The sequence below is a fragment of the Anguilla anguilla genome, chromosome 6, assembly GCF_013347855.1.
Source record: "Anguilla anguilla isolate fAngAng1 chromosome 6, fAngAng1.pri, whole genome shotgun sequence".
In the NCBI taxonomy this organism is placed as follows: domain Eukaryota; kingdom Metazoa; phylum Chordata; class Actinopteri; order Anguilliformes; family Anguillidae; genus Anguilla; species Anguilla anguilla.
The window spans coordinates 5,216,766-5,241,898 of record NC_049206.1 but is presented as its reverse complement, the minus strand read 5'-3'; the positions used below and the strand labels follow the sequence as shown (position 1 = coordinate 5,241,898).

At 48.5% G+C, this 25,133-nt stretch overlaps 2 protein-coding genes across 4 annotated transcripts in view; both read right to left on the bottom strand.

The window, feature by feature from the left end:
* Positions 1 to 16,630, bottom strand: part of LOC118230655 (schwannomin-interacting protein 1-like) — a 29,012-nt gene extending 12,382 nt beyond the window's left edge. Inside the window, exons 1-2 of one of the 3 annotated variants that reach the window (XM_035423862.1) lie at positions 16,184 to 16,630; positions 13,375 to 13,947 (exon numbers count right to left, since the gene is read on the bottom strand). In XM_035423862.1, the coding sequence (XP_035279753.1) occupies positions 13,375 to 13,947; positions 16,184 to 16,189 (579 nt within the window). In that variant the 5' untranslated portion in view covers positions 16,190 to 16,630. Of the gene's footprint in view, positions 1 to 7,575; positions 8,233 to 13,374; positions 13,948 to 15,038; positions 15,149 to 16,183 lie in introns of those variants that run through there. The other 2 variants (XM_035423861.1, XM_035423863.1) reach the window with 2 other exon arrangements.
* A 3,998-nt stretch (positions 16,631 to 20,628) lies between these two features.
* LOC118229583 (major histocompatibility complex class I-related gene protein-like) overlaps positions 20,629 to 25,133 on the bottom strand; it is an 81,023-nt gene continuing 76,518 nt past the window's right edge. The window contains exons 4-8 of the mRNA XM_035421661.1: positions 23,609 to 23,854; positions 22,809 to 23,096; positions 21,500 to 21,778; positions 21,177 to 21,337; positions 20,629 to 20,895 (exon numbers count right to left, since the gene is read on the bottom strand). Coding sequence (XP_035277552.1) covers positions 20,803 to 20,895; positions 21,177 to 21,337; positions 21,500 to 21,778; positions 22,809 to 23,096; positions 23,609 to 23,854 — 1,067 coding nt within the window. The 3' untranslated portion in view covers positions 20,629 to 20,802. The remainder of the gene's footprint in view (positions 20,896 to 21,176; positions 21,338 to 21,499; positions 21,779 to 22,808; positions 23,097 to 23,608; positions 23,855 to 25,133) is intronic.

The window sequence follows — 25,133 nt, the reverse complement described above, 5'->3', positions numbered from 1 at the left end:
GTGTGTGAGGGTGTGTGTTTGTATTTGTGTGTGTGTGTGTGTGAATAAAGAGAGAAAGAGAGAGAGATAGAGAAAGAGTGTGTGTGTGGGTGTATGTGTACTGTGTGTGTGTCTGTGTGTGTGCATTTGTGTGTTTGTGTGTGTGTGTATGTGTGTGACTGTGAGAGAGAGAGGGAGAGTGTGTGTGTGAGTGTGTGTGAGAGAGAGAGAGGGAGTGTGTGTGCGTGTGTGTGTGTGCGTGAGAGAGAGAGAGAGGGAGTGTGTGTGTGCGTGTGTGTGTTTGTGTGTGTGTGTGAGTGAGAGAGAGAGGGAGTGTGTGTGTGTGTGTGTGTGAGTGAGAGAGAGAGGGAGAGTGTGTGTGTGAGTGTGTGTGAGAGAGAGAGAGGGAGTGTGTGTGCGTGTGTGTGTGTGTGCGTGAGAGAGAGAGAGAGGGAGTGTGTGTGTGCGTGTGTGTGTTTGTGTGTGTGTGTGAGTGAGAGACAGAGGGAGTGTGTGTGTGTGTGTGTGTGTGTGTGTTTACTCTCCTACCCCTTCCCCCGGTTTGGTGATTGGCAAGCACGCTTGCGTCATTCTGACGTCCGCAGCCAGACGCACGACTCGGAACTTCGCCCATTTCCGATCTCACCTCTAACACCGTTTATTTATATCTCCCCTTCAAAAGGCACGTCCACTTTCCGCCAAATCATGACGCCGCGCGCTGAGTCACCGAGCCCGTCTGTTCTGAGCGCCGCTCGCCGCGAGAGACAGGAGACAAAACGAGGGACGGGCGAGCTCTCGCACACGGAGAAGAGAGACGAGGAGATTCGGACCGGGGCGAAACAAAACACTCCTCGTTTGTCCTGGCAAATAAGGACCGGGCCTCGCTGTGCACGTGGAACTTCACAAATAATTACACACTTTCTGGCCTCAGTGCCACGGTGGGAATAACAGCATTCACAGCTGACAAACGAGAACATCAGAACAACAAGAATGTGTTCTGATGAGAACAGGCTTGTTCAGCCAATCGGATGGCCGGGATGCCGGCGGAACGGGCCGTTCTGCCTATCAGAGGGCAGAGATGACGGTGGAATAAACTGCGTCAGACGGCAAATATGAGAACATAAGAATGTATTCTGATGAGAACAGGCGTGTTCAGCCAATCAGATGGCCAGGATGCTAGCGAAACAGGCGGTTCAGCCTATCAGATGGCTGGGATGCTAGTGGAACAGGACATTCTGCCTATCAGATGGCCGGGATGCTAGCAAAACAGGCCGTTCAGCCAGTCATACGGCTGTGATGCTGGTGGAACAGGCTTGGCAGGCAGTGCGGAGGAACAGTTGGCCAGACTTTGGCTGAGGGAGATGGGAGCACTGTGCTATGCCCAGTGATTAAAGATGTTCAGTCACACTGGAGTCCGGGAGGCCCTGCGTTTTCACAACAGCCTCCCGGATCGAAGGCTTAAGTACGGAGAGCTCTGCCAGCAGGGATGGAGGGAACGGAAAAAGAAGAGATAAAAAGGGATCGGGAATGAGGATGAGTCAGTGCAAATTAGCACACACACACACACACACACATATACTCACACACAACCACACGGACTCATATGCACACACAACCACACACACACACACACACACACAAAATGTTTGTCTGGAGTGTGAACAAGCGCGTGATTGGAAGCCTCTGAAATCACCATTCACCGCTCAGGAGAGAGAAACCACAGGTGTGCTGCACTACTGGTAGAAAACTGCCATCCAACACCAGAGGGGGGAAAGAGAGAGGGAGAGAGAAAGAGGAGAGGGAGGGGGGAAAGAGAGAGGGAGAGAGAAAGAGGAGAGGGAGGGGGAAGAGAGATACAGGGGGACAGGGGCAGCGGGAGGGGGAGGAGAAGAAACAAAGAACGCAGACACAGGTGCATTGCTTTACAGACCGAATCCATAGCCACCTCTACCAGAGAGAGGGGGAGAGGTGAGGAGAGGAGAGGAGAGGAGAGAGAGGGAGAGGAGGGGAGAGGAGAGAGAGGGAGAGGAGGGGAGAGGAGAGAGAGGGAGAGGAGGGGAGAGGGAGGGAGGAAAAGACCATTATGGTCTGACTTCATGCTGCATCACTGAGCTAATACGCTGGCAAGTGGGAGGAGGAGGAGGAGGACAAATTTAACCTGGGCACAGTCCTGACTAACAGCCAATGCACACACACACACACACACACACACACACACAGGGGACCGATCTCTCTGCCGCCGATGTTTCGCCGCCTTCAATAGAAGAATAATCACCGTTGCCCTCCCTCTGTACCCCCCCACCCCCCCACCTCCCCCCCCGAAAGGCGAAGCACCAGCAGCAGCCCACGAGCTGCCAAAAATGCGGCAAAGGATGACCTCATTTTACGCCACGCCAATGCCAAACACAGCTCCGTCTTCCCAGCATGCACCGGGGCCCGAGCACAACCTGTCCCAGGCAGAATATCACAACAGATCTATTGGATGGAAGAATTTTTTTTTTTTTTTTTTTTTTTTTTTAACAAAACCCCATGACGACACCATCTGCTGGCGCAGTGATGCGCTAGTCCTTTGAGCAGCAGCACTGCATTCACGCGCTCGTGTGCACACTGAATAGGTCTGCCTAAATTTTACCGTTCAGGAACTGATTCCTCACCACGCCAGTGTGCTGCAGTACTGCTGGTTTTTCTTTCTCGTAGTTAACTGATTGATTAGTGTCCCTGATCGGCCAGAGATCCCTTACATCTGGTGTCCCAGGTGTAAACCTGTCCTTGATTAGAGAAGGAAGAATAAAAAATCGGAGAACTACTGGTTTTTGCCAGATTTGAGTACCCCTGCTCCAACGGTAACACTATAGTGCATCAAGAGCACACGTTAGGAATATACTGTGACATTGTGAGGTCATCAAAACACACCTTAGCCATACACTGTGCCATTGTGACATCATCAAAACACACCATGGCCATACACTGTGACATTGTGAGGTCATCATGGCACACCTTAGGCATAAACTGTGCCATTGTGAGGTCATCATGGCACACCTTAGGCATAAACTGTGCCATTGTGAGGTCATCATGGCACACCTTAGGCATAAACTGTGCCATTGTGAGGTCATCATGGCACACCTTAGGCATAAACTGTGCCATTGTGAGGTCATCATGGCACACCTTAGGCATATAATGTCACGTTCTGAGGTCACCAGCACAGCGTACACCTGGTACAGCACTAGGGGATACGCCAGCGAGCAGCGGGTGCCCTCCACACCACATCCTCCATCTTCACCACCCACAAATAACTCCTTTCAGTCGTATAATAGCCTCTAACCTTCAGCTTGTATTGCACAATTCAAAGAGCTGAACTCAAATCTCATTACAAGATTTAAAATAAAAGCCAGCAAAAAGGGCTGAAGACAAGACACGAGGAGAAGCAAGAATATAGATGTGATAGCCCACAGGGCGTCCGCAGCACGCACACAGTGGCCTTGAGCCACGGCCAAGCCCTGCACACACAGACACATCGCCGCCCAGGGAAGATGCAGCGGCAGATTCTGATTGGCTCTCGCCTCCCGGCCGTCCGTGGCCATGGGAACGGGGCGTGATAAATCACCCTGGACCCCCTCCTCCCCGCCCCCGGCACACTGGCTGAAATACGGAGCATTTATCAGACACGGTTTCTTAACCCCCCCCCCCCCCCAGGAGAGAACCAGCAGAGCAGGCTCTCCCTGCTGGAGGTACCAACGGGGAAGATCAGGCAGTAATTAACTTCTTCTAAATAATTGAAGACGTGGTAATTACCTGTGCGTGTTTCAGTGTGTGAGTGCGTGTGTGTGTCCATGTGTGCCCGTGTGTGTGTGTATGTGTATGTGTGTGTGTGTGCGTATGAGTGTGGGACAGAGCCCAGCTTTCTGTCTCACAGTATTTCTCTTTCCCTGACCTGCAGGTCAGTCTATCTGCCACCGTGGAAAAAACCCATTCTGCAGCAGGACCAACAAAGGAACAAGGAAAATGAACACCGATGATGATGAAGATGTCTGTCTGATAACGAGCGCAGTCTATGGTAATGCTGTCTCTCTGATAACGAACACAGTCTATGGTAATGCTGTCTCTCTGATAATGAACACAGTCTATGGTAATGCTGTCTCTCTGATAACGAACACAGTCTATGGTAATGATGTCTCTCTGATAATGAACACAGTCTATGGTAATGCTGTCTCTCTGATAACGAACACAGTCTATGGTAATGCTGTCTCTGATAATAAACACAGTCTATGGTAATGCTGTCTCTCTGATAATGAACACAGTCTATGGTAATGCTGTCTCTCTGATAACGAACACAGTCTATGGTAATGCTGTCTCTCTGATAACAAACACAGTCTATGGTAATGATGTCTCTCTGATAACGAACACAGTCTATGGTAATGCTGTCTTGGGCAACGAACGCGATATCTGAAAAAGATGTGTGTCTCCTTGACGATGAACACAGATGACCGCAGCGATGTGGTTGCCATGGCGGCTAGGCAGCCCAATATGACGTGACCGTCACAGCACTCTCGTCTTCGGCACACAAAGCCCGCATCGAGGGCGCAGCTAACCCCCCCCCCCCCCAACACGCACACACACACACACACACACACACGGCAGGTGCCGCTCAAAGGCACCTTTACCGGGGGAGAGGGAGGGGGCGGACGCATCTGTCTGAACACAGAGGGCTGCGGCTGATTGACACGGTAGACACCCAATCAGCAAGGTCCCCAGAGAGCGGCTGTCCGAAGGCCCCGGGACCGGCATTTCAGAGACGCCCAGACTGCAGAGAGACACACCTTACAGAGAGAGACCCGCGTTTTAAAGAGCCGCGCTATGGAGATCAGAGACCTGCATTTCAGAGACGCCCAGACTGCAGAGAGACACACCTTACAGAGAGAGACCTGCCTTTAGAGAGACCTGCATTTCAGAGACGCCCAGACTGCAGAGAGACACACCTTACAGAGAGAGACCTGCCTTTAGAGAGACCTGCATTTCAGAGACGCCCAGACTGCAGAGAGACACACCTTACAGAGAGAGACCTGCCTTTAGAGAGACCTGCATTTCAGAGACGCCCAGACTGCAGAGAGACACACCTTACAGAGAGAGACCTGCCTTTAGAGAGACCTGCATTTCAGAGACGCCCAGACTGCAGAGAGACACACCTTACAGAGAGAGACCTGCCTTTAGAGAGACCTGCATTACAGAGACGCCCAGACTGCAGAGAGACACACCTTACAGAGAGAGACCTGCCTTTAGAGAGACCTGCATTACAGAGACGCCCAGACTGCAGAGAGACACACCTTACAGAGAGAGACCTGCCTTTAGAGAGACCTGCATTACAGAGACGCCCAGACTGCAGAGAGACACACCTTACAGAGAGAGACCCGCGTTTTAAAGAGCCTTGCTATAGAGATCAGAGACCTGCACTACAGACAATGCCTTTTCAGAGAGACCTGCCTTAAGACATACCAGCCTTTAGAGAGACCAGCCTTTAGAGAGACCTGCCTTACAGACAATGCCTTTTCAGAGAGACCTGCCTTAAGACATACCAGCCTTTAGAGACCAGCCTTTAGAGAGACCTGCCTTTAGAGAGACCAGCCATTACAGACAATGCCTTTTCAGAGAGACCTGCCTTAAGACATACCAGCCTTTAGAGAGACCAGCCTTTAGAGAGACCTGCATTACAGACAATGCCTTTTCAGAGAGCCCTGCCTTAAGACATACCAGCCTTTAGAGAGACCTGCCTTTAGAGAGACCTGCATTACAGAGAACCTCCTTTAGAGACATGTGACATTAGAGAGACCGCAGCCGCCCCGCCCCGCCCCGCCACCACCGCCACCGCCGAGCCTTTACAGCAGGGCTGCCCGATCCCGGTCCTGGATATCTACCGTCCTGCAGCTTTTCATTTCAGCCCTAATTTGGAACACCTGACTCTGCTAATTAGCAGATCGAGGAGATCTCTAGCTGTTGAATGAGGTGCGTCTTTGTTAGGGCTGGAGTGAAAACCTACAGGGTAGCGGATCTCCAGGAACAGGGCTGGGCAGCCCTGCTTTAGAGGGACAACACCTTTTCAGACAGACCTGCCGGTCAGAGAGCTGATCTCTAGAGCTGTGCCTTTTGGAGAGACCCAGAAGGCAGACAGAGCACGTCCTGTGACCTCACAGCCCCACCCCTCACGCGCTACCTCTCCTTCCCGCTATCTCTCCCTCCCTTTCTTTCTCTCTCTCCCATTTTCTTTTTCCATCAGCATCTCTTTTTAAAAAAAATCATTTTTCTCACTTGCATCCATATAACAGCGACACAGCCTATTAGACACCTTTCAGAGGGAAGGAAAACCAAAAGGAATGGGTTTGTTTTCTAACCAGCGTGTGTGTGTGTGTGTGTGTGTGTGTGCGTGTTTGCATGTGCGTGTGTGTGTGTATGTGTGTGTGAGTGTGTGTGTGTGTGTGCGCGTTTCTCTCATTTCTCATCATTAACATGCCGAGCACACAGCACCTTCCCGCTCGGCAGCCCCCGCACACACACAGACACACAGACACAGACACACACACACAGACACACACACACACACACACACGCACGCACACACACTGCAGTTGTGAGGTCACACGATTGGTTACTCATCGATGGGATGCCAGCAGCATAGCAATGAGCGGAAGTAGCAGACGTCACTCACTCCCCCCCCCCCCAAACTAAACCCCTCGCCCCCTTTCGCCTCTCTCTGCCTCCCCCTTCCGTGAAATTTTAAAGATGCATTTCCTATAAACAGAACCTATCCCCCACAGACACCTCTCCTGTTAATTAAGCAGTTATTTCCCCTCACCACCCCGCATTAAATTTCAAAGGCATTTCTCAAATAAATAGATGTCTCAGTTAGCCCCCTAATTCCCCCCCCCCCACCAAACCCCCAAGATCCTTCTGAGCACTGAACCCCCCCTCAGGGGTCCTCAGTCTGAGTGTGTGTGTGTGTGCGTGCCAACAGAATGCTTTATTACCAAATGTCAAGTGTGCCCGTAGCAACTGTGCCAGACTTCCAGGAAATGAACCCCCCCCCCCAAAACACAAAACAAAATGACAGCAAGAAACACCCTTACACAGGTGCCATTTCCAATTTACGAACGCGCACATATGCACACACAAATATATACACACAGACACACAAATACACAAACAGGCAAGTATAAACAATAAGGCACACATACACATACATATACTTCCAGACCCTCCCCAGGACACAGACACATAGAGAAACACACACAAATACACACGCATGTGTTCAAACAAAAGCACACAAACACACATTCAAATACACGCATATGCCTGCACACACAAGTACACAGATACGTACCATTTTAAAGGCACACATAAGCGTATGCACACACAAACACAGAAACACATTCACACATACAGAAGAAGATATACACACACACTCGCATACAAATGAACAAGCAAAGACAGAAAGCCATTCACACAAACAGAAGAATGCTTACACACACACACACAAACACGCACACATGAACAGGAGCACAGCAGAGAGACAGCGGAGCAGGTTGGCGTGTCCGAGCCCAGTCTTACCTGATAAATACACTTCTCCTTCTGCACCATGATGCACTCTTACGCCAAGAAAGGCCTGTGCTGAGCTGTGCTGAGCTGTGCTGAACTGTGCTGAGCTGTGGTTGAGCTGTCCTATGCTGCGCTACGTTGCTCTGCGCACTCTGAGAAGAGAACAGGAACCGCCTCTGTCCAGTGCTGGAGATCACTGCATCTACCAGCAGAGGGTGAAGGAGCAAGCTAACAAGCACGGAGAGAGAGAGAGGGAGAGTGCGTGAGAGAGAGACGGAGAGAGAGAGGGAGAGAGAGATGGATTCTGTCTACTAGCTAAAATGGAAGCTGTGTTGCTTGAATGCTGCAGCAACCACTCCCCGTGTCTGTGACTGTGAATGTCAGTACTGCTGCACCAAACCAAACACTCCCTGTGTCTGTAACTGAGACTGTCTGTACTGCTGCAGAAAACACTCCCTGTGTCTGTAACTGAGACTGTCTGTACTGCTGCAGAAAACACTCCCTCTGTCTGTAACTGAGACTGTTTGTACTGCTGCAGAAAACACTCCCTGTGTCTGTGTCTGTGACTGAGTCTGTCTCCGTGCACTGCTGTAATCTCTCCTCCAACCTGCTTATGTACCGTTCTCTCTCTCCCCCTCCTCTAGCTGTTCCCCTCCCTCGCTCCCTCCCTCTCTCTTACTGTCACTCATTCTCTATCAGACTCTACCCACCCCCTCCTTCCTTCTCTCTCTCTCTCTCTCTCTCTAAACAGCACAGGCAGCACAAACCAGGCATGCTCTTTAGGGACAGAGAGAGAGAGAGAGAGAGAGAGAGAGAGAGAGAGAGAATACATCTTCCCATGTCTCTAGTGAATGGGCGTGGGTGTGTGTTTGTGGGGGGGGGGGGGGGCATGGCTGTGGCGATGGATGATCAAGCCTAAACCCGTCAAACAAGAGGAGGAAATCCAAAATTCGGCTCCTGCGTCACGCTGGATAAGACCAAAAACAGGCGGAAGAGGAAATAAGCGACTCCCACGCTGCGCCACGACGCTTCGCGCCGCCCACGGATTCGCGCGCTGCCGTCCTCCGACCGAGCGCGGTCAGGCGGGAAGAGTTTCCCGCGGCGTTCGGCTCGGCTGGGCTCAGCTCAGCTCATCTCTGTTCAGCTCGGTTCGGTTCTGCCGCCATTCAGGCACATTCGCGGGCCAGCGCTCCCGTGGGAAGACCGCGACGGAGCGCGGCGTCCGTGCGCGCACACGGCGTCGCTCCCGGTGACCGCGGATGGCTCGCGAGCGCAGTACTGATCTCAGCTACGCGTCTCCGCCATTTTATCCCCCACACCCTGCAGCGCTGGGCTCGGCGAAGCGGGCAGACGTGGAGGCCGCTCCCAGGGCTGAGACGCATGACACAAACATGTACACACACACACACACGCACGCACACACACACACACAAGCACACTCATACACGCACACACAAACATTCACACATAACCATATGTGCACGCATACACAAACACGCACACACACACACACACACACATACATCCTGGATGGTAAATGCTAGATTCGGCAGCTGGCTAATTAGACTTAGCCCATTAGCACGCACACTTTCATTAATCACCACCTCCTCCTGTTCGAGACCAGCGGAGACGGACGGTTTCCATGGAGAACAGAGCAGCACCGCTGGGCAGCGAAAGGGCGGCGGCCAGCCTCGACCGCATCGCCTAGGCAACCAGCGAGACTGACAGGTCGTGCACCTGCCAGTCAAATCGCTCGGGCAGGGAGAGAGGCACACTCACGCTTCCTACGTTAGAAACATGTTTGGGCCCCAGTGTCACCTTGGTGCCGCGTTCCCTGAACAACTGCTCCACCGAGCCAGAGAATTCAGCCTTTTTCTGGGGGGGGGGGGGGGGGGGGGAGGGGGCTGGGGGTGCAGTTGGGGGGGTGGAAGGGGGTGGGGGGGCTAGGTTGGGGGCGGGGGGCATCCTGCTGCCGCACACTCCGCCGCTGCGTGACCAGTCATCCATTTTACATCAGGACCTCAAACAGCCCAAGAGCCGCCGCTCCTCTGGGTAAACAAAACCTGAATAATTCAGGCAGCCGCCGGAACCCGCGTCCCACCACTCCCGGGCAAAATGGCTGCCGTCACAGCGCCCTTTTAAAACAGAGACCGACCGTCCGTGAACTGTGAGACGCTACCCTTCCGTTTATCTGCTACGGTCCTTAGCTGCATCGCTGCGCTGCGCTGGTTAGCACCGCCGCCATCTTTGCGACCTCGGTCGGTCTGGGCGAGGCTAGCCGTCGGCCAGCTGAAAGCGGATCTTCTCTCCTCTTCCTTCTCAGGGAAGGAAATTAGACCATTTATTTCCCCAGGTGCACAATTTCCGTAGTCAACCTTCACACGGCCCCCCTCAGTCTGGAACCTGCTACCTGCACATTCTGCACCCAGACAAGAATTATTACTATCACCCTCCTCCCCTGACATACACACACATACACACAGAAACACACACACACACTCACACACAGAAACACACACACACACACACACACAAGCACACACACACACACACACACACACACACACGCACACACACACACACACACACGCACACACAAGCACACACACACACACAGACACACACACACACGCACACACAAGCACACACACACACACACACACACAAACAGGTACATACACACACATACTGTCACACACCCACACACACGTGCGCATACACACACACATACACACTCTCACACACACACACAAGCACACACACACACACAAACACATACATACACAGACATACTCCCCCATTTTGCTGATGGCCTGCCCATCTCTACCTTTAATTTTCTTCCTCTCTTATTTCTTTTCTTGCTTTCATTTTACCCTAAAAAAATGGTTTTAAATTAACAGAGTCGGGCTCTGTTAACTGCACCTTTTTGTTCACATAGTTGCTTTTTAACCTTATAAATAAATCAATAAAAATACCCAGGAGGAAGATTGCTCCACTAACTTTCACCAGCAGCGCCCCCTGTTGTTCACACAGTGCATGTGCCCCGTACCTCAGCTACATTCAAATTCTAGAAATCAGCTCCTTGCAAGCTTAAAAAAAAGCCTGTGTATCAAAGTCAAATAATATAAATCTATCTCTCGTGATAGCCGGTGAGGCAGTATCTATGCTACAATTACCGTCCTGGTTTTTCACTCCGTGAACCTCGGCGATTCTCACTCATATTAAGGAGGAAGATCCCATTTCCCCAGACTGCCCCGAAGCCCCTGAGCCACTGGAGCCCACAGAATATCAGTCTGTGCCGTCACATGACTCTCCGCTGATCAATAACCGCCTATCAGCTCCTGGCCCGTTAATCAATATTCGCCCTTTCTGCGGCCTCTTCCTTTAGGGGGAGGGAGGAACCAAACCCCTTAAACATACCCCTTAAAGCACCTCATACCCCTTAAACATATCCCTTAAAACCCCTCATACCCCTTAAAGCACCTCATATCCCTTAAAACCACTCATATCCCTTAAACATATCCCTTAAAACCCCTCATACCCCTTAAAGCACCTCATATCCCTTAAAACCCCTCATACTCCTTAAAGCCCCTCATACCCCTTAAAACCCCTCATACCCCTTAAACATATCCCTTAAAACCCCTCATACCCCTTAAAGCACCTCATATCCCTTAAACATATCCCTTAAAACCCCTCATACCCCTTAAAGCACCTCATATCCCTTAAACATATCCCTTAAAACCCCTCATACCCCTTAAAGCACCTCATACCCCTTAAACATACCCCTTAAAACCCCTCATACCCCTTAAAGCACCTCATATCCCTTAAAACCCCTCATACCCTTTAAAGCACCTCATACCCCTTAAACATATCCCTTAAAACCCCTCATACCCCTTAAAGCACCTCATACCCCTTAAACATATCCCTTAAAACCCCTCATACCCCTTAAAGAGGGTCGCCAGGACTTCAGTTTAACAAGTCGTCCACAGGACGGCCCCGCCAGCCGCGGACTATCCCAGTCCCGGCACCCTGACGTTGTTAGGAAAGGCCACCGGCTCGTTCCTAAGATTCCGTTCCCCCCGTCCAGTCACGGAACGCCTTCGGCTTCAGCGTTCCGGATCTCTGAAGGTCAGACATTCCGTGGCATGCGGCCGGGAGGCCTTGGGGGGGGGGGTGGTGGGGGGGGAGAGCCCTGGCCGTTCGACAGACCCGCTCCACGGATCACACCTGTGTTCCCCACGGCCAGCCTGAGCCCTGACCCCCGCTGGCGTAGCTACAGACCGCAGAGCGTCACCCTACCATGGCAACAGACCCACCGGGGTGGAGCAGTTCATCAGACAAATCAAACCTTTTTTCTGCAACATTAAATGGAACGAATTCCTCACGTGGAGCTACACTTCCGTTTCACGTCAGAATTACAGGTCACTCTCAAAGGCAGTGCATTTTCCCCACTTCTGAACTTCGGAAGAGCAGTACCCTGTGAACCAGGGCCGCGCCCGGCCCTGTTCCTGGAGATCAACCGTCCCTTAGCTTTTCACTCCAACCCTGACAAAGCCACTCCTCATTCAACAGCTAGAGATCTCCTTCATCTGCTCGCTAGTAGAATCAAATTATGGCTGAAATGAAAATACACAGGATGGTAGGACTCCAGGAACGGGGTTGGGCAGCCCTGCAGCAAATATTACAACAATGCCACCTGCTGGACATAAAAAGAATCAACAACCTCATGTTTGAGAGTATAACGTTCCACTGGGGGTCCCTATGTTCTTAAAATCTAGGTCATTCAGAGCCAAGTCTTTGCCTGTTTAATTTTTTAAAGGTGATATTTTCAATAATACATGTTCATTTTTGACACAATATAGCAAAACAATGTACAGATTTTAAAAAACAATGCACAGCCAGTGTTCCAATGTCTCCCTTGCCGTTAACTAGGCCAGAGGGCGCTCCAAATCAATACTGGGCAAAACTTTTGTGTTCAACAGCGTCAGCAGTTCCTCTGACGCCCCTCCTCCCAATTTAAACAAGGTCTAAGTTCCCGACGGACCAATCACACTAACCTTAGCAGGGTTGAGTTTAGGTCAGCTAGACCAGCGAACTCTGGAGTCAGAACTGCAATGGCTGCTCAGATTCTTGCTCCATTACCCATGAGCAAGCAGGACTACATTACCCATGAGCTAACAGTACTCCATTGCCCATCAGCCAGCAGTGCACCATTACCCATCAGTCAGCAGTGCTCCACTACTCATCAGCCAGTAGTACTCCATTACCCATGAGCCAGCAGTACTCCATTACCCATTAGCCAGCAGTACTTCATTACCCATGACCCAGCAGTGCCCATTACCCATGACCCAGCAGTGCTCCATTACCCATGAGCCAGTAGTATGCCATTACCCATGAGCCAGCAGTGCTCTGTTTCTCCAATTTATGTCTGAATATTGGAGAAAAAACCAAAAGACCACCTAACAAACCACAGTGAGATTACAGTATGGCATAATCCTCCTCGCACAACAACAGAGACAGCACAAGTCATATGTGCGCACTGACATCATCATAATGGCCTTTACGAGCCTCACAGCCTCCCTCCACTAAAAGTTCACTCCCATAATGCACCACTGCAAAGGACACTGAATCCCCAGGGACCAGCACTGAAGCACAGCATTTGAACCTATCTGCATACCCATCCTATAGCCTTCAGGCAAACAGAGACAGAGCACACAGTAAATAGCCCCAGTGTTCGTTCAGCTTAGTCCCCCCCCCCCCCCGTCAGCTGACTTAACGCTGAAGACGTAACCATGCGGAGGACAGGCTCACCGAGGTGGAGCTGGTTCTCCTCGGGTTCTGGTTCTGGCCGCGTCCGTCCCAGGCCCGCGACGGCAGCTCGGTCAGGTGCTTCTCCAAGGCGGCCCAGTCAATGGGGGGCGCGTGGGGGAGGGGGGCACAGCCCGGACTCGCCCCCGCCCCCGCCCCCGCCCCGCGCTGGCCGGCTCTGGGGGAGAAGGGGTGATGGGCCGCCAGGACGATGATGTTCCCGTTCTGCTTCAGCTCGTCCGGCACGGCGGCGGCGGCGGTGGCCGGTGGCACGCCGACCGAGGAAGGGGGGCAGGGAACATCCCGGAACTCCTCCGCCAGGCTGCGGCTGTTCACCGGCTCCCCGGCCCCGCCCCCGCCCCCGTCGCCGCGGCGGTCGTCGTGGAGCCCGTACCTGCCCCCCCAGTCCTCCATCAGCTTCCTCTTGTAGTCCTGGTAGTCCTCGTCGTCCTCGCAGTCTTCCAGGGCCGCCAGGTGCATTCTGGGAGAGGACGGCGTCGCCATGCTGGAGCTGGTCTCGGAGCAGGAGCGGCTCGAGGAGTCGCTGCCACAGTCCATCCCATCTTCGCGGTAGTCCTGCGGGATGGACGAGGAGGAGAGGGTGGAACACCAGACATGGATGTTGAGTCACATATGACACTGACCCCATCCCGACACCTCTTGGTAATTTGTATTTGGCCTAATACTGTAGCTTATTCTTCTGCCTAGTTGGCTTTGCAGATGTTAGGCCAGAATAGTGTTCACTGTTCTCGGCTAGAAATAGCTGTACAAAATAAGTACTGTACCTTACTGAACCCGTGTTCAGCAGTTGTCTACGACCATGAAATGCACTTTTTTGTACGTCGCTTTGGATAAAAGCATCTGCCAAATGAATGTAATGTAATGTAACTGAGAGGTCAAAGGTCTGAGCCAATTACTGCACCATGTGATCACATCAGATTGTGAGGCAGCTGTCTCCCGTCGATCGCTGTGTACATACTTCTCTTGATACAGTTACTTTGAAACTATTCATTTTGCCCTTTTTCTGCTACTCTGTGAAGCGTCTCTGTGACCGTTCTCTGTAAAAGGCGCTGTACAAATTAAATTGATTTGATTTGAATTGCAGATGCTCCACAGTGGCTGACAAAATAAAAGTACAGATATCTGATAAAATTGAAGCGGTATTCGTGTGTGTGCGCGCGGGCGAGAGCGTATTATTTTCAATACAACCAGAACAGCGACTCCCTGAATACAAAATGTTAGCAGGAATTTGCGGCTGGAATCAGTACACGCTTCTGTCACCGTTACAGTACCACTGACGTGGCCTACATTCCCCCCCTCTGAGAAATGAGGAGCGAATCGCCGCTGCTTTTTTCCAGTTATTCCGTGACAGGCCTTATCCCAGCTCAGCTCCACAGCTGGGGGCACTACTGGCAGGAAGTCGGAACCGCTGCCGCGTTCTCCACGTGACTCGTGCAAAAAAGAAGGAAATATTACGCAGAATCCATCAGCGCGTCCCACTCTGTGAAACACTGTCTATGCAAAAGGAACCAAAATAATGAGTATAGTCGTCAAATAGCCTATTACTTTTAACACATCAGACGAAGTTGCTGCGCAGGCGCCTGCTGCATTTGACACTTTTTCCTGATACCGCTACTTTTCCCGAGGCTCGTGCTGTTATATCTTACCGAAATACTCATTATAAGCAGCGTTCCTTCTGGTGCTTCTGGAACTGAAGCCGTTTATTTGTTTTGTATAAAGTAATGTGACCATTACTTGATCGTTTAATATAAAACTATAATAAACAGGACATTGTCAAAGTAATCATACCTCCGCACACAGCTGCAGACAGACTACACCCCAAAGGGGAAAGCCTTGGAAATCCGTTTTGAATCGCCTGCATGACGTTTGCTTGACTCTTAAAAGGGCAACAACTCCTTGAGAATGCGTGCGAATTGTTTGTGATTTTTTTGTGTGCCCGCACCAACCTTTAGTCAGTCGTCTAGGCGTGTGTCCGCATTCTTGTTTATATTAATATTCCAGGATTCTGTTCGAGGTAGGTAGGACCCAAATTAGTTCGCAGTAGTTTGTTCAGGACTTAACGTTCGGTGTCCCAGACTGCACACACGGTGCTTTTGCTATATGATATGACACAAAGAGAATGTTTTGGTCATCAGAAGCTTTGTTTTGTTTTTTTGTTTTTTTTAATTAACCAATAACGCATTGGAACTAGCACCCTCTGTGTCCTTAGAATCCCCTCAGGATTTTAAATTCCCCCTGCCAAATATGCAGCATTTATCATTTCTGTAAAAAATGAACTGGTGCAAAAAAAAAAGTATTATCTTATGAACTGGGACAGGTTTGAGTGGAGCGCACTTCGTCAGCATATATTGCAAAGTCATTCTATGCATCCCGAAATGACGTAGCGGTCCAAAAAAAAAGTCCGGCATGAAACCCAATACCATCAACACAACAGCCTTGCTGACAATAACATTTTTTGTTGTTTTTGTTGTTGTTGTTATTATTATTATTATTTATTGTATTACTATTGTTGTTGTTGATGTTGTTATTCTTGTTATTTTATTGCTGTTGTTGTTTTTCTTGCCATTAACAATAGTAATCATCATAATATTTAACATTTGTCTAATGCTGAAAATAAGACCATTAGCTGTCCCTCAAGCATAGCAGAAAGTCAAATCTCAAGCCAATTTTAGCATTAAGCAGGCTACTGGTGGGTCTTCTAGAAATACTGCACAAAGCAGATTCACTGCACAGAATAATAAGAATGTCTGTGAAATGTGAAAATATCACGCGACGTGAACATTATACTTACACTCATCTCTTCAGGCAGGCTCGCGCTAATTAAGACATTTCCTCCTCCCGCTCGATGCTAGCGCGATAAAATAAAATAAATAAATGCAGCTAGTCTGCTAATTTTTAAAAAGAAAATAAATAAATTGGAGAGCTGATTGGATCGACGAACAGATGCTGCCCCGTCATTGAGAAGAAAGGCTGAAGGATGTGCATAGTGGATGTGTATAATTGCCGTTTTTCATTGCACCCGTGGTACGCACGGTGATACCAAACACAGAATAAAAAAACAAAAGGAATTCCGACCTAGTGTCAATATATCCGCGTACACGACGTCTGATATCAAAACGAGCCCTACCACACAGCCACTCGTTGGCAGTCGATTTCTGTTTGTTTGGAATCGTCCTTGCAAGCGTTCAGTCACAGATCGGCTGACTTCCTTTTTGTGTGCGCACACGCACCGAGGATTCGACCCTCGCGCAGAAAGCGGCGTGCCCCCACTAGTATGCACGCGCCATCTCGCCCTCGAAGAAAAGAAAAAAGCCTATTGCCTCTGAACTCATTGGTCTCAGAATGAGGGAGAGCACAAGAAAAAATAACTTATTATTATTATTATTATTATTATTATTATTATTATTATTGCTTTAGCGATTACTGAGAGTGTGTAGTCCCATTAATACACACTGAAAAATGTACACATATATTCACAGAAACAGATACACAAAAGTGTGCACAGGAGCACCAATGCTAGCACAAATACACACTCAAATACAAATGCAAAGACACAGATATGCCCACACACATTCACACAAAGATGCAAACATATACACTCACAGGCGCACACACACTCACACATACACAAATTCACACACCCACACCCACATGCAAAGGACACATTCATACACACACACATTTTGACATGCATGCCACACATTCATGGAAACACACACACAAGCACATGCACATGCACACACACACACACACACACACATGCATGCATGCATGTACACACAGACACAATCCTCCCCCCAACCACATACAGACACACACCACCCCCCACCCCACGCACACATGCGCACACACACACACGCACATACACACACACAAAATCCTCCCCACACACGTGCACGCACACACACACACAGACACACACCACCCCCCTCCCCACGCATGCACGCACGCACGCACACACACACGCACGTACACATACACAAAATCCTCCCCACACACGTGCACGCACGCACGCACACACACACACACACGCACATACACACACACAAAAATCTTCGCCACACACGTGTACGCACGCACACTCACACATTTCAGTGCTAAAAGCCGCATTTCCCTCCATCCTCATTGTCCCATTGTCCTCCGGAGCCTCTGCACTGATTTATGGGCCGAATGCAGATTCCCTGGGAAAGGGCGAGTAGCAAACAAACTTCCTGCCAGCTAATGCAGCTGAACAGGAAACCCATGATGCCCAATCGCTGTAGCGCAGTCGGACCTAGACAAGGTCTCCAGGGATGGATGGAGGATGTTCATGGGCGAGGGGGGGGGGGGGGGGGGGGGGGCGGGGGGAGGAGTTTTGGAACTGTGCGCTGTGCTATCTCTGACCCCTTGTCTCAGCTCTCTGCCTCAGGGAATAACACCCTTCCATCATTCCACTACCACTCCATCACTTTTTCATCATCCCTCCATTGCCCCTCCATCAATCCCTACATCATTAAGACAAAGATGTACTTTATTGAGCCCGGTGGGGTAATTTGTCCTCTGCATTTGTCCCCATCCTAGTTACTTAGGAGCAGTGGGCAGCCACAGAGCAGTGCCCGGGGACCAAACTCCAGTTCTGAGGCCAGTGTCTTGGTCAAGGGCAACTGCAGGGGTGCACCTAACATGCATGTCTCTGAGTGTGGGAGGAGACCGGAGTACCCGGAGTAATCCCACGCGAACACGGGGAGAACATGCAAACTCCGCACAGAAAGGCCAAGATTCGAACCCACAACCTTCTTGCTAGGAGGCGACAGTGCTAACCACTATGCCACCGTGTCTGCCCTTATCATCCCTCCATCAACCCCTACATCACCCCTCTATCATCCCTCCATCACCCCTCCTTCACCCCTCCATCACCCCTCCATCAACCCCTCCATCACCCCTCCATCAACCCCTACATCACCCCTCTATCATCCCTCCATCACCCCTCCTTCGCCCCTCCATCACCCCTCCATCAACCCCTCCATCATCCCTCCATCAACCCCTACATCACCCCTCTATCATCCCTCCATCACCCCTCCATCACTCCTCTTTCACACCCTTTATTTTTATCTCTCCTTCCTTTAAATGTACGGGATCTTTCTGGTGTTTCTTTTTTTCGGTACAGATGCAGTCGCTCTCTGAACACGCAGTCATTAATCACGAGCAGGGCCTGTGGAGGGGATCCTGTGCTTCACTCAGAACTTATAAATAGCAGCGGTGAATTTTTCATCAGTGGCTTAGTTCATAATACATTCGCATTTTTACGCTCTCTCTCTCTCTGTCCCAGGAAAAGGGAAAACACGCTGCCTGGAAAACGCGCTGCCTGTGGGTTCCAGGGTTAGCACGTCACATTCTACGGGTCCTCCGGCTGCAGTAATGAATATTCATTCAGTAGCAGAAACAGAGAATTGCATGAAATTGTCCTTTATTTATTCTTCAAGAAACAATTACAAAACATTAAAAGTAAACAGTAATGGTAAACGTTGAACAGAGTTGGGGTGGCGAGGAAACCCTTTTTCACTAACATCAAGAACAGCTTTTGAAGGCTGTCTTCGGAGCTCATTGACAGCAAGGCGATTTCTGACAGATAGCCTGACAGACAGTCTGCTCCAAAACTTGTGCGGCTAGCGAACGGTTCCTATTGGTGCCTGCGTAGACACATTCTAGAATGCACTCAGAACGTTTTGAAAAAGCTCCCTGTGTACAGGGTCACAATCAGTAATTTGATCACATGATCAAGCAGCGGTGAAGTCTGTTGATTGAGCACAGCCAGGATTTGTACCGCCCAAAGGATTTCTATGGAATTACCACTCAAAATGGAGGACATGCTCGCCATCTGCTGGGAACCCAGGGAATAGCATGTTCTACTGTTAAACAAAACTGGCTGACTGGAATTCAGATACATACAAACTGACATGTATTATATGAGGTGTCAGAGGTACTAAACTATTCTAAAGTTGATCGCAAAAAATGAGAAAATGTATACTGGTTGGCAAGTGCACAGATTTAACATTCAAGTGTTCAGACACCATGCATTTCCAACACAATACCAGTGTCACTGGTATTAGGATTTGGATTTGGTTGCATAAAGGAAAACAAGTTTATTGCCAACACTTATATTAGAGGAGAGTACTTATATATTTTGAACATTTGTCAGTTATGAAAATGATAAGGATCCCATCTATACACAAATACAGAGAAACAAATTGTAAAACTTAAATAAAAATTATACAAATACAACCAATCATCAGCAAATATCTTCTGGCTTTACTTCTGACATTTATAGAAATACTTTAACGTGTCTTAAATGTCTTTGGTCTGGCAATAAAACTTGGTCCAGATTAGCTGTGTTTATAGATACCCAACTAATCAAACATTTTAATAAAACAAATAATACATTTTGTGAATACATTCAACTTTACAACAAATAATGCATTTCAGAAATAGCTTAACTTTTAAAACAGACGGTATGGAACAGGCCAGTGTCTTAAGTGCCTGTTCCGGCATGGATCTGAAGGGGCTTTTGATGGTATCGACTCTCTTGCAGTGTTGAAGCTGAGGCAGGAGAGGGCGCTAATGTCTACAACCTGGGAAGCCACTACAACCAGCAAGTCAGAGCGCCACTTATTCTCCTGCCTCTGATACAGTACAGTGTACAGATCCTGCCTTCCAGTCCTGAGATCTTCAGTGCTAAATGGAGACAGCCAGGGCAGTTTGGGAAGGTGGAGGGAGAGGGAAGGCCAGGGGTGCCCTGTTCCCAATCATGGTGGGACGGGCCTGTTTTGTTCTCCCTAAAAAGGGGCACAAGGCTGTGCCCCCCAGATGCCAGAGGGACCTCCAGTAGGTCTTCACATTGCATTACAGGCATTTGGCAGACGCTCTTATCCAGAGTGAGGTACAACAAAGTGTATAACCATAACCAGGAACAAGTATGACAAATGAAGTCCAAGTGCAGGGAACAACCGCATAGCTCAACTTGGACCCTGAAGGTTAAACTGATTAACACTAACACAAACGAGAACAGCAACAACGCAGTCTATGCAAAAATACAAGCAGTAGTTAAGACAGTTAATGCACCTAAGTCACCTACAAAACAGCTGCCTATTTACAACCCTAAGCTTACAGTCATTTACAGAGAGGTAGGGAGGGATGGGGAGAGATGCAGCCTGAAGAGGTGAGTCTTCAGTCGTCATTTGAAATGGGTCAGTGTCTCAGCCGTTCTGACCTCCACGGGGAGGTCATTCCACCATCGTGGGGCCAGAACAGACAGGAGACGTGTTCTGTCCTTCATATTGCTGTTGACTGGCCTTCCAGCTGCACGGTCTCTTTATGGTGTTGCTGGAGTCTAGCAGTACCTTATTGCACTACAAAGGTCATTATCTTGTGGCATCAAGACGATGAATCCACTGAGCTGGGTTTCATTCCTTCTGAGTTACATCTGCATGCCAAAAAATGGCTGAAGCATCCAGAGTCCTCTGTGCGCTGGTTTGAAAGGGAAAGAAAGTAGAGGCAAGTCCTTAGGAATCAGCAAATGGGCATCCATGCTAACTTTTCACAAATAAATACATAAAATTCACTGGTTTAACACCAGCAGCCTTCTCTCCTCTAACTGCACATATAATTTATGGTCATTTTTATGGTAATTAGAACTAATATAAATGTATACAATTATTACATGGTACTCCTCAATGTAAGAGACAAGATAAGATGCTAGGAGTGCTCCTACAGGGACTTAAATCCAAAGTGAATTTCTCATTCCTCACCTGTGTGTGCCATCTGTGCCTCAGTGTCATGTAATGTATGACATGTGAAAACACAGGTGAGAAACCAATGACAAAAGAAAGTACATCCCAAAGCAACTGGTGGTAATAATGTCCAGTCTCATTGTTTTGTTTTAGCTCAGCCCGGTCCCATATCTTCCCATCTGCAAAGGCAAAAAGCAGCAATATTATAGTTTGAGAGTCACACTGACGGTTCATGCCACACTCTTTTATAGGGGTCACCATTTTGTTCCCACAGCACTAATAATTTGATCTGGTTCTGCAAGTCAGCATTAATGGAAACGGGTCACAGTGAGCAGTTTTACCCCATTTGACCAGTTGTTTAAGACTTCTGAACTGGACTTCACAGCTATACGATGCCTCAATGCTGTTAGAGATGTCCAGACTCTTTCTCAGCTGGCAGGTCCCATCCCCGTTTGGTCTGATCCAAGAAGACAAAAGGCCGTCTTCTTCAGTGATGATGTCATCATCCCGATAAACCTCCACCGTCATGTCTCTGCAGTGAAATCCTGAAACTAGGCAGGTCAGAATAACCTTCTCAGGGTCCCAGTATCTCTTAGCGAATACTGCAGTTGTGGGCTGAGCTGAAATGGGGAAAAAAAGAGAAAAGGCAAGTTTTTTGGCGCACAAGGAAAAGCCTCTTTCTTGTGTGTTTTAGAGTAATTATATTCTATGTAGTACTAGTGTACTTTGATGTGAGTATGTGAACACGTTAGCAGGGCTACATTTGAATGCTCAGGCAGCTTGCATTGAAATGGAAAAAGGGTCACAATTTAAGTGAGGTACCATCCTTTGTTTTAAAAAAAGTAAGAAAAAACAAATATTTTGAAGCTTAAATCTAAAATCCATTTAAACTCATTTTCAGGTGTACTCCTGGGTTTCTTTTGGCTCACCGATTTTTTAAATGTGCAGATGAACTTTTTTGCCATTTTCTCCCCATTATACCAATTCCCTGTGTGTATCACAGTCCTGGTCGATGCGCTACCCTCAGGCGGTCTGGGGAGGGTGTAGACTAGCACATGCCTCCTCCGATACATGTGGAGTCGCCAGCCGCTTCATTTTCACCTGACAGCGAGGAGTTTCACTGGGCGAGCGTAACGCACGTGGAGGTTCACGCTATCTCCCCCAGATCCCCTCCCTGCTAAACAGGCGCCCCGACCGACCAGCAGGAGTCGCTAATGCAACGATCAGGATTCATACCCTCACCGGCTTCCCACCCGCGAACACTGCCAATTGTGTTCGTAGGAACGTCTGACCAAGCCGGAAGTACCGCTGCCGGGGAATGAACCCCAGATGCAGCTTTTTAACACTAACATGAGTTTAAAAACATGCATCTCCACATATTCCTTTATGTAAATGTGTGTGTATATATACACACATATATACGTACACATGTATATTACATAAACTTCTGTGAAATGACCATTGTATTCTCAACAAAAAAAGTCACATATTTACTATGTGAGTCTCAACATGTCTTTGTTCCCAACATTAAGCAGCTCAATTTGAATATTTCCCCACATATTGTTAAATTATGTTGTGATATTGTGATAATATATTCTGCTTCACTATAATGCAGTGTGTTCCATTTCTGTAAGGGACCATGGTACTAACCTGTCTCCTGGCTCTCCTCTGCTTCAAAAGACAAACTGTCCAACAGATCAATCACACAGATGTCCTCCATGTATTTCTTAGTTTCCATGGTGATGTCCTGGTCCCTGTTCCACTTCCTCTTCATGGGGACAGCAGATCCTGCTGAAGCCTCCCACTGAAGCCTGCTGAGGTTGAAGGACAGGAAGTCTTCTCCGTTCCATCCATACTGAGCAAAGGTCCTCGTACGACTTACAGAGTCAGGGTTTAGCTCAATCTCACAGCCAAACCTCCCCTGCAGGACAGCAGCACCTGAAACACATGGATGCACTCAACGCTGAGACCATAAGAAATTTTGCCATGATATACCACGGTACACTAAGACTGAATGTATCATAGTTCATTATGGTGCACGCTATTGTAGAACTACAGTTATGTACCATGGTACAATGGATGTGCCATAGTGCTCTACAGTACGTACTGGTGAAAATGAATGTACAATAATATACTACGGTACACACTATTGTAGTTCCACGGGATGGTAGTAAAATGGTATGTACCATAGTACAATGGATGTACCATTCAGAGGTACATACCATGGTACAACTATTATACAACGTGCCGTGATACTGTCAAAATACAATGGTACACGTAACATAGTTGTACCATGGCACAAGTACCACAGTACAGCACCATAGTAAAATGTACTATGGGTGGTTACCTCCATGTACTGCATGGTGGTCTCTTGAAACTTTAAACAGAGGTATGGCAGATTGTTTTTTAAATAATAATTTACAAAAAGCTAGTATTTGGCACTCCCTTACCAGACATGTTAAGTCCTGTGTATTCTTTTAAGATGTCAGTTCTGCCTCTGTTCCAGTGCTCCATATTACGCTGTTTGACAGACTTCCACAGAGAACGGCCTCTTCCTTCACGCATCCAGTTTCTACGGGGCACGCTGTCCATGCCATTGCTACTGTAGGAGTCGACTGCTTCCCCATCGAGCCACAGGACACAAGTGAACTCATCAGAATTCACTGCAGTGTAGGTACCTAGAAGGGAGTGACTAACTGGAAGACAGAGACACGGGGAAAGACAGATGTCACAAAGTACCAAATATGATGTTCGACCCAAAGCATCCCTGATCCAGGACAGAACATTTTGACCCTATCTGGCAACTGCAAAAATAAAAATATATATGTATTTTTTAAAACACAGACTTACATTTTTAAGGTTTTGGTATTACTGATGACATTACATGAAATAGTAAAAACTTTGCTCCATTTTCCATTTTGGGAAGTAAAAAATCTCTGGTTTTTTGGCCCAGTATAAATTTGGGAACCCCCGTGTGCTGGTCAACATAACTGCCTAGGAGAAGTGTTACATCTGAGGAAATCATCCAGTTACTACTGAGCCCCCTAGACACCACACTGACATATTTAGTGATTTGGGGTGTGTAGGTCATGTGACCAAAAAACTATTGAATTTCCAAACTTTGAAAAATTCATATAAAATAGCATGAAAAGAAAATGGACAAAGCAAAGGCTGTGCAACCTGTGTCTATTGTTTGTGAACAATTTAAAAGTGGTTTGAAGTATCTAGGTCCTTTTGTCTAGGAGCTATTGAAATTGAAAGAATTTGTAACCTGTAATTTGTTGACGGTCCCTAACCACTTCCATTGGCTAAGCGGAAAGCAGGGAACAGTCGGGGATATAAAACGATACGAGACTGGGTGTCTGAATATCCGTCTGAATGTCTGAATATCCAAGGTTGTAAAGACCGTTGCATTGTCTCTCTAAACCCCGGGACAAAGCGGGAAAGGGTCGGCGAGACTGGGTGTCCGAATATCTGTTCAATATCCGGAGTGTAGCACAGTGGGTAAGGAACTAGACTTGTAACCGAAAGGTCGCAGGTTCGATTCCCGGGTAAGGACACTGCCGTTGTACCCTTGAGCAAGGTACTTAACCTGCATTGCTTCAGTATATATCCAGCTGTATAAATGGATACAATGTAAAAATGCTATGTAAAAGTTGTGTAAGTCGCTCTGGATAAGAGCGTCTGCTAAATGCCTGTAATGTAATGTAATATCCAACTTGAAACCAACTTCACCTCGATCCAATACCGAGAAAATCTGGCTGACGACCAACCGTACGAAATGTAACTAGTGTGTTGTCAATAGAAATGTAGGCTATTTGAGTAAAAAGCACATACGTTTCTTTATCAATGTAGTGGAGTAGAAAGTGAAAGCTGCTAATATTGTTTATACTCAGCACAAGTGCAAAGTCGCCAATATCCTACTTGTACAGTAACGAAGTACATGTAGGCTACTTAGTTACCACCACCACTGTA